This window comes from Sorex araneus, chromosome 2 (genome assembly GCF_027595985.1).
Source record: "Sorex araneus isolate mSorAra2 chromosome 2, mSorAra2.pri, whole genome shotgun sequence".
In the NCBI taxonomy this organism is placed as follows: domain Eukaryota; kingdom Metazoa; phylum Chordata; class Mammalia; order Eulipotyphla; family Soricidae; genus Sorex; species Sorex araneus.
In genome coordinates this window covers 1,662,198-1,675,500 of record NC_073303.1, presented here as the reverse complement: position 1 = coordinate 1,675,500, position 13,303 = coordinate 1,662,198, and the positions used below count along the sequence as shown (strand labels likewise).

At 68.6% G+C, this 13,303-nt stretch overlaps 1 protein-coding gene across 2 annotated transcripts in view; it reads right to left on the bottom strand.

Moving 5' to 3' along the window:
- The window catches only part of GCNT2 (glucosaminyl (N-acetyl) transferase 2 (I blood group)), a 32,390-nt gene extending 19,455 nt beyond the window's left edge, over positions 1–12,935 (bottom strand). The window contains exon 1 of one of the 2 annotated variants that reach the window (XM_055128945.1): positions 11,918–12,935. In XM_055128945.1, coding sequence (XP_054984920.1) covers positions 11,918–12,839 — 922 coding nt within the window. In that variant the 5' untranslated portion in view covers positions 12,840–12,935. Of the gene's footprint in view, positions 1–848; positions 1,834–11,917 lie in introns of those variants that run through there. The other variant, XM_055128944.1, reaches the window with a different exon arrangement.
- Positions 12,936–13,303: the final 368 nt, after the last annotated feature.

The window sequence follows — 13,303 nt, the reverse complement described above, 5'->3', positions numbered from 1 at the left end:
GGGCAGTGACCAAACCATCTGGGCTCTCTGCAGCTCGGCCTGGCGCCCGGGGAAAGCTGCATGGCCACACACTCACACTCACACACGCAGACACACACTCACACACACACTCACACAGAAACACACTCACATACACACAATCAGACACACACATGCACAACACACTCAGACACATGCACTCACACTCACAAACATGCACACACACCTCTCTCCAGGCTCTGCCTCGTCCCAGGGTCCACACACAACACACACGTACTCAGACACACTCACACCCAGACACTCAGATACATGCACTCACACACGCACTCACACACACATACTCACACACTCTCAGATACACACTCTTACACACTCACACTCACATACACATACTCACATTCACATTCATACACTCGCACACATACATCCTCTCACATTCACACGCACACTCAACTCACACACACACTCACCCTCACATTCACTCAGAGACTCACACACACACTATCATTCACTCATACACACACACAGTTACACAGGCTCACACACCATTTCACCCCCCACACACTCACCCTTCGCACACTCACCCTCTCACTCACGCTCCCCCTGCCTCTCCCCTGCCCACGCCCTCGTTCTGGCGTCCTTCCCTCGCACACTTCTCCTTCCCTCCTCCACTCAGACACGGTTTCTCGGTTTCTCGGGGCTGGGCGGGCAGGAGCCCCCTGGGAAGGAGGCCCAGGGCAGGCGGGAGCGCGCAGCCTGCGCCCGGAGCGGGCTGTGGAGAGGCCTGGCCTGGCCCCGGCCCCCCGGGTCGCCGCCCGTCCTCACTCCCGCGAGCCGGCCGCAGGCACCCCTCGACGGCGCCCACGTACCTGGGATGCGGTTGAGCGTCACCCAGAAGTGCTCGTCGGGGCTGAAGGTGTCCTTGGACCAGAGCAGCAGGTCCTCGGCCCGCGGGTCGCGGAGGACGAACTCGGAGAACTCTCTGGAAAGGGCCACGTAGGCGGAGCCGAAGTAGATGGTGAGGTTGTGGGGCGGGGGCGCCTTGCGGGCCGCCGTCCGGATCACGTACGACAGCTCCTTGCCCAGGTGCTCCCGGTGCACGAACTTGGTCCTGCCCACGGCGTGGGCGGGCGGCAGCACCCCGGGGGTGACGTTGCGGCCCCTCAGCCCCTTCAGGTACCGCACGATCTCGCGGTTGGTCTTCAGCGGGAAGTCCTGGCCGCAGGTGTTGAGCACGTACCGCCAGCGCACGGCCGAGCCCGCCAGGTCCCGCAGGCAGTGCACGTCGGCCAGCAGCCGCGAGATGCCGCCGTACACGACGGGCTCCGCGCGCGAGGCCAGGAAGGCGTTGGGGAAGCAGCGCAGCAGGCGGGCCACGGCCGCCTTGTACTCGGGGGCCGCCTTCTCGTCCACGTGCACGCAGTAGACGTTCTGCGGCATGTACACGGCGCGGAAGAGCCGCTCGAAGGTGCCGAAGTCCTTGTGGATGACCATGGCGTAGGCCAGCGGGAAGGCGGCCTCCTCCGGGGACAGCGGGGCCGTGATGTAGTGCCCGCGGGCCAGGCGCTCGGGGCAGGGGGCCTGCTCGGGGGGCGCCAGCCGCCGGCCCCACAGGGAGGGCGGGCTGCCGTCGGGGAGGCCCCTGCACACCTGCGCCAGGAGCGCGGCCTCCGAGGCGTTGAGCCGGGGCGAGCCTCGGCCCCCCGCCGACGGGCCGAGGGCGAAGAAGGCGACGAGCAGGACGGCGCAGCACACGGAGGCGGCAAACAGGCAGCGCAGGGCCGCGGGCATGCCTCGGGCCGGGGGCCGCCGGGCGGCATCAGCCCCGCTCCACTCGGCAGGTCCCCAGGCCACAGGCCCCGCCCGCCCGCGCCCGAGCAGGTGACTGACGGCTCACGCCCGCCCGCCCGCCCCGCCCCGGCGCGTCTTTTGTTCCCGGCTCCTGTCTCGGGGTCAGCGCAGGGACGCGGTGGGCTGGGCTCGGTGCTGAGCCTTTCCTGCCGCTAGGCCCGGCCCGGCCCGCCCTTCCTGCCGGCCCCTCACCTGCCGTCAGCTCCCCGAGGCCACCGCGCCGTCCCGAGGGCCGCGTCCCCGGGGGAAGGAGGCGGGGCCAGGCCCGGAGGAAACAGCAGCTCCCGCCCCCCTGCCCCCCCAGCCAGCACTGCCCTCGGCTGAAATCAGACCCGCGGCCTCCGAGGCTGAGGCTGGAGGCACCAGCCTGCCAGCCACTCTGGGCCAACGGTCGCCTCCTGGACAGCCCCGAGGGACCCATGAGCCCCTGGCGGCCCCTTGGAGGGGCTCCAGCCCCCCCCCCCCGACTCAGGGACGGGGCAGGGCAGAGAAGCCCGGAGCTCGGCACGCAAGGCAGAGGCCTGGCGGCCGCCTTCTCCCACTATGCCCTGCTCAGTGCTCAGTGCTCGGTGGGGTGGGGGTCACCCCAGTGGGGGTGGTCTCCGGACCCCTGCGGCCTCCGGCAGCGTTTCCCACACAGACCCCTGGCGTCACCTCAGGCGATGGTGGGGGGGGCCTTCCCACCCGCCCTGGGGCCCGGCCTGGCAGGCAGGGGCTCGTCCCCGCGCCCTCAGAGTCCTGCTGCCACTCGGGGGACGTCTCGGGAACCAGCTGCTCCTCCTGTGAGCCGCGTGGGTCCCAGAGGGAAGCCAGAGCCCCGGGCCCGGCACACGGGCCCCCGGGGGCACGTCCTGGGGAGGGGGAGGGTGCAGCCGCCCCTGAGCAGGGCGGCCCCCCGGGGGTCAGGCGGGGCCCATGGGGGCGCGTGTGCGAGCACAGCGGGCGGGACACGCGTGAGTGCGGCTCCCAGGGCACGCGGCATCGCTGTGGCCACGCGTGGTGTGTCGGAGCGCCCGGGCGGGCACCAGCTGGCGTTGCTCCCGGCGCGAGGGGGAGCAGAGGCGCCGGGCGGCCCGGGGGACATCACGCTCGCAGCAGCGTCTCCTGGAAACGCGGGCGGCCCTGGGAGGGCATGGCCAGGCCGTCGGGGACCCCCAGGCCTGAGGGGGAACGCCCTCACCGAGGCACTCCCTGCCCGGCCTCTCCCGGGGGCTGCGCCCCGGTACCCAGGGACCCCCGTGCCCCGACCTCAAGCCCGGCCTGGGACCTCCCGACTCTGCCCAGGCCGCGGGGCCAGAGGGAGTAACGGACTCGAGACATACGAGCTCCCGGCAAGGCTCCGGATGGACATGCAAGGCACGTTTCCCCTGATGCACAGACGGTTTCCCGCTGCCTGACGTCGGAACCCGGGGCCCTGCCCGCCCTGAATGAGCACTGTGCGAGGAGCAGCCCCCAGCGGAGGTCCAAAAACCAAAACATGGAAAAAACTGAAACAATAAGGGTGATGACAATCAAGACAACGGGTCCTGGATGGAGCCTCTATCGGGTCCACCACGCCACCAGACCAGGATCGGGTTCGCTGAGGCCTCCGCCCCGGCCTCTTGGTCACCCTCGGGCCCCCGGAGCAGCCGCAAGCCAACACCCCGACCCTGCACCCCTGCACACGGATCTCCCCACAGGGGCAGCATGCGGGGTCCTGCAGGGGGGTTCCCGCCCCCGGGGAGGGGACCCAGCACCCCCTCGCTCTTCCTCACGCCCCCCTGCAGGACCAGGGCCCGCCGAGAGGAGCCGGGGTCAGTGTGTGCACGGAGGGGCTGAGCGGCAGCCGGGGTGCGGACGTGGGGGTTCGGGTCCCTGTCACCCCACAGCAGGTCGCGCGGCACCCAGGGGTCCCACAGAGACCGAGGCCAGGCCCGGAGCGGGCGGGCACCAGGAGCTCCCTCGGGGGTGAGGGGCTCTGCCCGCACCGAGCACGGCGGGGAGGCCCCTGGACGCCCGGGGGACCGTCCTGCAGGGCGGGCGACGCGGCTCCCAAGCCCAGCCAGGCCTGGGTGGCACGGGTCTCGCCGGCCAGCTGGACACCGCGGCCACAGCTTAGGAGGGGTCCAGCTGTGCGGCCGGGAGACGCCGGCGGGAGGTCACTGAGCGCGTCCCCGCAGCCTTTCCCTGCGGTCACCTGCTCTGGCCACTCTGGCCGCACGCACGCGCCCCGCAGCTGTGCTGCCCATGGTCACCGACCCCTCTGTCAGCTGCAGGGTGATGCCAACGTCACCCCTCTGGCCACTGCGGGGGCCGCGGGCTCCCACTCCCGCAGGCGCCACCGTCCACTGGGGAAGGGCCAGGCCTGCGGCGCTGGGCGGGCTCAGGCCGGAGACGCCCCCAGCAGCAGGGGAGACGCCCCCCGGGGAGCTGGGACCAGGCGGGCGCCAGCTGGCCTCTCCCCGGGAGGCGGCTGCCGTGTGGTCAGGGCTCACTCTGGGCGGGCGACGCTGGACGGAGGCTCTGCTGCTCCCTTTACACGACAGTGACCGGGAGGCGGAGAGGCAGCCGCTGCACCCGGCCGAGCTGCCCTGGGCCCCGTCACGGTGACACAGCTCGGCACAAACATCAGCTCCCTCCCGACCGGGCGCTCGGGGAGGCGCCTCTCCCAGGGCCCCACAGGCGCCCGCTGCTCAGCGGCCGTGTCTGCGGCGGGGCCCGACACCGCAGTCCACACGCAGTGTCCGAGCGGGGAGACTGGGCCGCGGGGCGGGAGGCGGCCGGGGGTCTGGCCGACGCCCAGGAAACACTCGCCAAAGGTCAGGGTCCCAGCAGGCCGGGAGGGGCGGGGGGGAAGGGATGGCCACAGGCCGAGACCCGGGCCTCGACAATGAGGGATGAATCACCGCAAAAGACAATCACTGCCAAGGAGCACTGCAGGATGAGACGGGCCCAGGGTTACATGCGGGAGCCCGGGGCCTCGTTCCGGAAGCTCCACGTCCCACCGGCAGGCGAGCCGGGTCCCTCCGTGGGACGGGGCGGGACGGCAGGCCGGGGGCGCACACCTCCCCGAGACGCCCCGTTTCCGAGGGGCCCTCCCGGCCGTGCGGGCGCAGAGACCTGTTGCCGACGTCTCGGGAACAGGACTCGAGAACCACCGGGCAGAGCCAAACCCTCTCCTCTCTCCTCAGCGGCCTCCGGGCCCGCTTCCCGCTAAGCCACTCGGCTGTGAGAGAGCACGGTGGCTGCCTCGGGAAAGGAAGGTTTATTTTCAAAGACATGGGTCTAAATACATTTATAAAAATAAAATCTCTCTCTCTCTCTCTCTCACACACACACACGCACACACCGGTACTCGGGACTTGCTCTTGGCTCTGTGCTCAGGGACTGTTCCTGGCAGTGCTCAGGGCTGACTCCTGGCGCTGCTCCGGGGACTCTCTGTGATGCCAGGGATCGAACCCGGGTAAGCCCACGTGCAAGGCAAGTACCTGCCCGTTGTCCTACTTCTCCAGCCTAAAAAAGATAATCCCTTTGTTGGGGAAAGGTCACGTCTGCTCACAGCTTTCTTCTTTAGAAAAAAAAAAGCAGAAAACTTTTCCTCTGAGCGCAGAAGAGCCAGAAACCAACCCGCAGATTCCACAGCTCCGGAGACTGCCGTCAGGCCGGTTCCTCCTCGTGAGCGGGCCCGGGCCTGGCTGCCCTCCCCCCCTCCTGAGCGTCAGGGTCCAGCCGGCCTCGGGACCCCCACACCCTAGCCCCGCCTCCGGCCAGGGACCACCACGGGACCCGAGTCTCTCAAGGGGCTCAGGCCCAGATTCCTCTGAGGCGGAAGGTGACCCATTCTGCCAAAACCCCAAGGGGCCGGAGCCATAGCACAGCGGCGAGGGCGTGTGTCTGGCACGCGGCCGACCCGGGTTCAATCCCCGGCATTCCATAGGGTCCCCCGAGCACTGCCAGGAGGAATTCCTGAGTGCAGAGCCCGGAGTCACCCCTGATCATCACCAGGTGTGACCCCCCGCCCCCCCAAAAAATCCCAAACCAAAACACTCCCTGCAGGGAGGTGCTGGCCTTGCACACGGCCCACCTGGGTTCGACCTGAGCCCGGCAGGAGTGAACCCTGGTGCAGAGCAGGAGGAAGCCCGGGGTGGCGCCAAGGGTGCCCCTGAAGTGCCCGGCCGGGGGGGTTCTCTCAGGAGCAGAGACCCCCAGCTGCGGGGAGTTGGCGAGGAGCCGGGGGAGAAGGCGACATGGGGGGCGGGGGGGCAGCAGTGGGTGCGAGACGTGAGACACGGGGTGGCCGGGAGTGAGGCGCCTGCAGAGCCCCTGAGCTGCCAGCAGGAGGCGCTGCCCCCACCCCCGCACCCCGGTGCCCCTCCCCCCTGAAAGCTGCTCTGCGGCGGGAAAGCTCAGCGCCCCCGAGTCAGCCGCGGGCGGACTGGTCAGCCCACGCCGGGCGGGTCTCTGTCACGGGCTCGGCCCCGAGCGCCAAACACACGGGGGTCCACGTGGGAGCCGTGTCGCCGGGCCTGGGCCCCCAGCCAGGAATACCCCGAGGGGCGAAGGGGCAGTTCCCAGTTCAGAAACAGGGCAGGGGCCGGGCCTCTGCACAGGGGGTCCTGAGCACTGCCAGGGAGCACTCCTGAGCACACATGGAAGAATCAGAGCCCCCAGGCGCCAGCGGGCGGAGCCAAAATCCCTCCCCAAATGCAAACACAGACTGAGGGAGAGGTGAAGGGGTGAGCAACAGGGAGATGAGAGAGGGGAGGAGTCAGAGAGAGGGAGGGAGCCAGGGGAGGGCAGGAGCAGGGAGGGAGAGAGAGGGAGGGAGACAGAGACCGAGATAGAGAGAAGAGAGAGAGAGAGAGAGAGAGGGAGAGGGAGAGAGAGAGGGAGGGAGGGAGAGGGAGAGAGAGAGGGAGGGAGGGAGGGAGGGGGAAGGGAGGGAGGGGGAGAGAGGGAGGGAGAGACCGAGATCGAGAGGAGAGACAGAGTGAGAGAGCGAGCAAGCAAGAGAGAGAGAGGGAGGGAGAGGGGGGAGGGAGGGGGAGGGAGTAGGAGGGGGGAGGGAGGGGGAGAGAGGCGGGCGTGGTGCAGGGCCAGGCCTGTGTCTGTGGGGCAGGCACCTCCCCCTGCCCCCTCCCTCAGGGCCAGGCTGATCGTGACCGCGGGAAGGCGCCTTCTGTTTCACCGCAGGAAACATTGTATCAGCCGTGGGTGGGCGGGAAACATTGTATCAGCCGTGGGTGGGCGGGGCTTCCTCCTGCTCTGCGCCCCCAGACACGGTCAGGAGCCCCCAGGGAAGACTCTTCAGCCGGGCCCTGGGAACCCAGGCAGGGCGCCTGTGGCCGTGTGCCGGCCCCGCCCCGTCACGGGACGCCACTGCGGCCACAGGCTGGTTCTAGCGGCAACGGCAACGGTGCTTCAATCAAACCTCGGGGGTCGGGGGGGGGGGGCGCAGCAGAAGAGCTGGAGCCGGAACACGAGCCCCCAGACGCACCCCGAGAAGCAGGACACTCGGCCCTGCCCCCCCTTCCCGAGGGCCCGAGTGGGCTCAGGGGAACAGGGACAGGACCCACGTCAGCACAGACTGGGGGCCACGTCCCTGCCACCGGCTCAGCGCCGGCCCCGCCTGACCCTGCCTCGCCCCTCGGCGAGCCCGCAGGGAAGTGCTCCTCCCGCCCTGCCACGCAGCCACCAGCGGGTCTTCAGCTCCGGTAAGCGCAGGCCAGTCCCGAAACCCCCAGAAGCCCCCACACGCTGCGAACACGCCTACACACAAATCACCGTCGAACAGCGCAGGGTTGACGCACTTGCCTCACACGCAGCCGACCCCGGGCAGCGGCCACGGTCCCCTGAGCCACACCAGGAGTGACCCAGAGCCAAGAGCCAGCCCCAAGCACCGCTGGGTGTGGGCAAAACCCTCTACACACTCTCACACTCACACTCTCACACACACACATACACACACACTCACAGACTCACAGACTCCTCACACACACATACACACACTCACACACATAAACACTCACACACTCACACACACATACACACACTCAGACTCCTCACACACATACACACACTCACACTCATATACACACACATACACACTCACACTCACACACATACATACACACACTCTCATACATGTACACACATACATACACACATACACACACTCACAGACTCCTCACACACACATACACACGCTCATACACACACTCACACTCATACACACACATAAACACACATACACACACTCATACATGCACACACATACACATACACACAGACTCACAGACTCCTCACACACATACACACTCTCATATACACACACTCATATACACACACATACACATACACACTCACACACACATACACACACTCACAGACTCCTCACACACATACACACACTCATACAAACACTCACACTCATACACACACTCACACTCACACACACATAAACACTCTCACACACTCACACACATACACACTCATACATGCACACACACACTCACCTCCTCACACACATGCTTGCGCACCCACTCCAGGTCGTGTGTGGAAGGAGAACGTCACCAAGGTTGCAGCTTCCTCAGGACGGCCCCTGCTTGAGGTCGCGCCGCCCGTTCTGCAGACTCAGACCGAGGCCCACCCAGGGCTCCTGGGCTGGCTGCCACCTCAGGCAGCGGTGAGCCCGCTGTGGCGGGAGGGCCGGCAGGGCACGCTCCGTCCCAGGGAGAGGAGGGGGAGCAGGGCTGGGGGCAGCCCGAAGGGAGGGGCGAGCACACCGCTGGGAGTCCCGGGGTTTAAATGAGATGATGCCGCGGAGTCCAGGTCTCACCCGGGCGGGGACCTGCAGCTTGTCGCCCCCTTCAGAGACTCACCTGTAGCTTTCGGCCTCGAACCCGCAGACCTGTTTGTGCTTTCCGACAGCTCCACCCCCGGGCGGGGCTCGGCCGCCCGTGGGCATCTGGCCTCTCGCTCCCCCAACGCTCCCACGGGGCCACGAGGCCGGCCCGTCTGCCCCTCCCGGCAGGCGAAGCTCGAACCTGAAGTTCCACGTGGGAACAGCCCGGGGACCGAGGGCAGGTGCGAGGCAGCTGAGCCCGGGCTGAGGCCGGTGCCACATGGCCCGAGCACTGGCCCCGAGCACCGCCAGGGCCAACCCTGCCCGTGTGGCTCCCGCCCGCCATCTCCGAAAGGAGCAATCCTGTGTCCCCACCCACCACCCACCCGAACACCGGCCCCAGGACAGACGTGCCCGTGGCCGTGGTGAGGGGAGGCCCAGCCCAGACGACCTTCAGCTGACCCACCTCGGGGCTGCTCGCACACACAGACACACACAGACACACATGTGCACACACACACATGCACACACACATGCACGCACACAGACACACAAACACACACACAGACACACACATAGACACATGCGCGCACATACGCATACCCACACATGCACGCACACAAAGAAACACAGACACAGACACGCACATACACACATGCATGCACAGACGCACAGATACACATACAGACACACACGTGCACACATGCACCCACACACGCACACACACATGCACACACATACACACACACACACGCGAGGGCCCACCTGCCCCGGCTGCCCAGACAGCACACAGCCCCTTACCCCTCCCCCAGCCCCGAGGCAGGGGCCGAGGCCTTCAGAGCACGCTGACCACTGTGCTGACCGCTCTGCTGACTGTCGCTGGGGGGCGGCCGGGAGGGCTTCCCTGCGGCCGTCCAGCCCCGCATCTGCACCTTCCGCCTCCCCAGCCCGACTCCTCCCAGCTGCAGACGGGTCCAAGGGTCTCCGGGAGACCTGGGGTGGGGCTGCCCGGCCCCACGCTGCCCCCTGGGGGTCCGTGCTTGGCCCAGACGAGGCACTGGACTGTTCCCTGAAAGGTGTAGGGGGGGTGGGGCCTCGCGCCCGAGGCCTCGCGCCCGCAGCCCTCCCCGCCCCCCTCCCCTGGCCCTGGCCGTCACGGCAGGGCTGGCCTCTCTCTCCAGATTAAGACTGAAATTGCTCTCATTTGTCACGGTCCTTTATAGCCAAACCAGGCTGGCGGCCTCTGAGCTTCTGCCTCTCTTTGTTCTGCTTTATTGGGGGGGTGTCGGAGCCGCATCTGGTGGTGCTCAGGCTCAGTGCTCGTGTGGGGCGCCGGGGCCCGGACCCAGGGTGGCAGCCGCCAGGCCCACTGTCCCGTCTCTCTGGTCCCCTTTCCTTTTCTTTTGTTCTGCAGTCACGACCAGAAGTGACATGGGGAGTGTCGCAACTGCGATTCTGATCCTAGTGGACTCTCAGGCCAGTGCTCCTGGTGTAGGAGATGCCTATCCGGGTGCTGCTGGTCTAAACCTCCGCCCGGGCTGTGGGGGAAGGGGCACACAGCAGGGGGCCGAGAGGCGGGGGGTGTCCCAGGGCCCCTTCTGGGAGGGGCAGCGACGAATGGATCAGTCGGGACACAAGGGCCCGCGCGGAGCTGGCACCGGGCGGGAAGGGGGACGGGGCCACTGAAGCGACGAGAGGCGAGTGTCCACAGGCCCTAACGCAGAGCCAGGCGCGGACTCCCGGGAACTGAGGCCCGGCCGCCCCCGGGGGAACCCGGCACAGCACCTGGCGGAGATGCTCCTCCGCCCTCCTCCGCCCTCCTCCGTCTCCCCCTGCTATCACGGCCAACCCCGATTAACCCTGCTGCACACACTCGGCCCGGGTTCGATTCCCAGCATCCCATGGGGTCCCCCGAGCACCGCCAGGAGTAATTCCTGAGTGCAGAGCCGGGAGTCACCCCTGAGCATCGCCGGGTGACCCAAAACAAAAGAACAAAAGTGATGCTGGGAACCCCTGCCCTGGGCTGGGTTCAGGCCACGGCCGGGTCCACATGGTCCATGCGGGCGTCACTGAACCTCCCGCGCTTCCGCCTGAGGACGCTCCCAGCGTCCCCGAGCAGCAAACTCCGTCACAGCACGAGCACGAGACTCCGGCACTCGGGCTCCAGCTGGTGGCGCATCCCGCGGCCTGCCCCCGGGTGCCTGCACCCCCCCCTGAAGTCCACATTCCCCGTGGTCACGCCCACCCGGACGAGGGCCTCACGTCCTGCCTGCAGCTGCGGGTCAGTCCTGGGGACGCCCCGCCCCCCCCAGGCGGCACGGACAGACCGTCCTGGGGTCCACTCGGCGGGGGACACCAAGGCCTGCCGCCGCTCGCAGGGGCCGAGGCTCTGTCCAGCCGACTCGGGACACCAGCCCCAGCACGGAGCTCTCAGGGGGTCCCGCTCGGGCCTCCCGGACCCCCTGCAGGTGGCCCCGGGCCGGCTCACGCCCCCCTAGCCGCAGGTGACTGCCGTGCGCCCAGGCGAGGCCGAGCCCCAGGCGGCGAGTGCCCGGCCTCCCCGCCCCACCCCTTCCCTCGGACACCACACGCGTTCTCACTCTGAACTGAGCCGAGCTGAACCGGACACTGGAAACAAGCCGAGTCCAGGGAATTGCTCGGAGACTCGGAGCACAGACGGGGGAGTGAGACCCCCCCCCGGCACAGGGCCGGGGGCGCTGGCCTACGATCCCGCGAGGGCACCCAGAAACGCGCTGACGCCTGGCTGCAGCGTGAGGGTGTGGGTGCAGGCGCCCTGAGCAGCCGTGGCCGGGGGCTCCCTCCAGGGGAGCACTCGCTGACGAGGCTCATTCGCCCGCACCCTGGGCTCGGCAGGAAGGACGCGTCTCCCCCCCCTCCCCGGGGCCTTTGAGAGGGCAGAGACGGCTCCTTCAGCGGCAGCACGGCGGGGAGGGCGTCCACCTGGCACACGGCTGACCCAGGCTGGACCCCCGGCACCCCCTGGGGTCCCCCGAGCACCACCAGGAGTGATTCCTGAGCACAGAGCTGGGAGTCAGCCCTGCGCATCGCCGGGTGTGGCCCAAACCCCAGGCCAACACCAAGAGGGCCAGGGTGGCGGGGCGGCTCTGCTGCGTGTGCCGGACTCCTCCCGCCTTCGAGGGACGGTCAGAGTCAGGAGAGCGCCACCGTCCCACGGCACCGCCCCGTGCGGGGACAGAGCAGCCCACGGGCACCTCCTGGCAGGATGGAGCGGGCAGGGCGTACCTGGGATGCGGTTGAGCGTCACCCAGAAGTGCTCGTCGGGGCTGTACGTGTCCCGGGACCAGAGCAGCAGGTCCCGGGCGCGCGGGTCCCCGAGGACGAAGCTGACGAACTCCCGCGTCAGGGCCACGTAGGCGGAGCCGAAGTAGATGGTGAGGTTGTGGGGCGGGGGCGTCTTCCGGGCCTCCGTCCTGATCACCGAGGCCGAGCCCGGGCCCAGCTGCTCCCGGTGCACGAACTTGGTCCTGCCCACGGCGTGGGCGGGCGGCAGCACCCCGGGGGTGATGTTGCGGCCGCGAAAGGCCTTCAGGTGCCGCACGATCTCCAGGTTGGTCTTCAGCGGGAAGTCCTGGCCGCAGGTGTTGAGCACGTACCGCCAGCGCACGGCCGAGCCCGCCAGGTCCCGCAGGCAGTTGACGTCGGCCTGCAGCCGCGAGTAGCCGCCGTACACGACCGACTCGGCGCGCGAGGCCAGGAAGGCGTTGGGGAAGCAGCGCAGCAGGCGGGCCACGGCCGCCTTGTACGCGGGGGCCGCCCTCTCGTCCACGTGCACGCAGTAGACGTTCTGCGGCATGTACACGGCGCGGAAGAGCCGCTCGAAGGTGCCGAAGTCCTTGTGCACGGTGAGGATGAAGGCCAGTGGGAAGGCGGCCTCCTCGGCCGACAGCGCCCGCGTCAGGTAGTGCCCGCGGGCCACGTACTCGGGGCAGACCGGGGCGCCCGGCGGGGTCCGCAGGGCGTTGTCCGAGGGGGCAAACACCCTCCCCCCGAGGACCTGCCGGCAGACGTCGGCGAGGAGGGAGGCGTTGGCCAGGGAGGCCTGCAGGAAGTGTCTCTCCTCCCGCAGCCGGTGCTCGTAGACCAGGACGCAGAGCAGGGCCGAGGCCAGAGCCGCGGCGAACAGCCCCCGCTTCCACAGGCCCATGGCCCCGCCGCGGGCGGGCGCTCGCACCTCACGGGCCCCGCGGGAGCCGCCGGCCTCCGCCCGCCCGCCCGCCGCATTCACGCTGCCCCAGGCCGCCTCCCTGCGAGGTCGTCCAGAGAGCCACTGCCGGGAGCTGTCCCCGGCCCAAGCGGCCGCGCCTCTGCGTCCGCTTCCTGCTGTTAATCATTGCGGCCCGGCCCGGCCCGGCCCGGCCCCTGTTTGCTCAAGCCTTGGGGCCCAGTGGCACCCGGCCCGGCGTGGCAGAGGCCCGGCAGGGGGGGCTTTCCACGCCCCCGGCCCGCCCACCGCCCGCAGGATCCCTCCCCGCCCCACCCTCCCGCGGCCGGGGAGGGGACCGGTCACACCCCCCAGCCCAGGGGTCAGGGAGGGCAGCGCCGGCCACAGCGCCCAGGGACACGGCGCCCGCAGGGAGGTGCAGGCGCCAGGAAGCTCCCAGCTCGGGC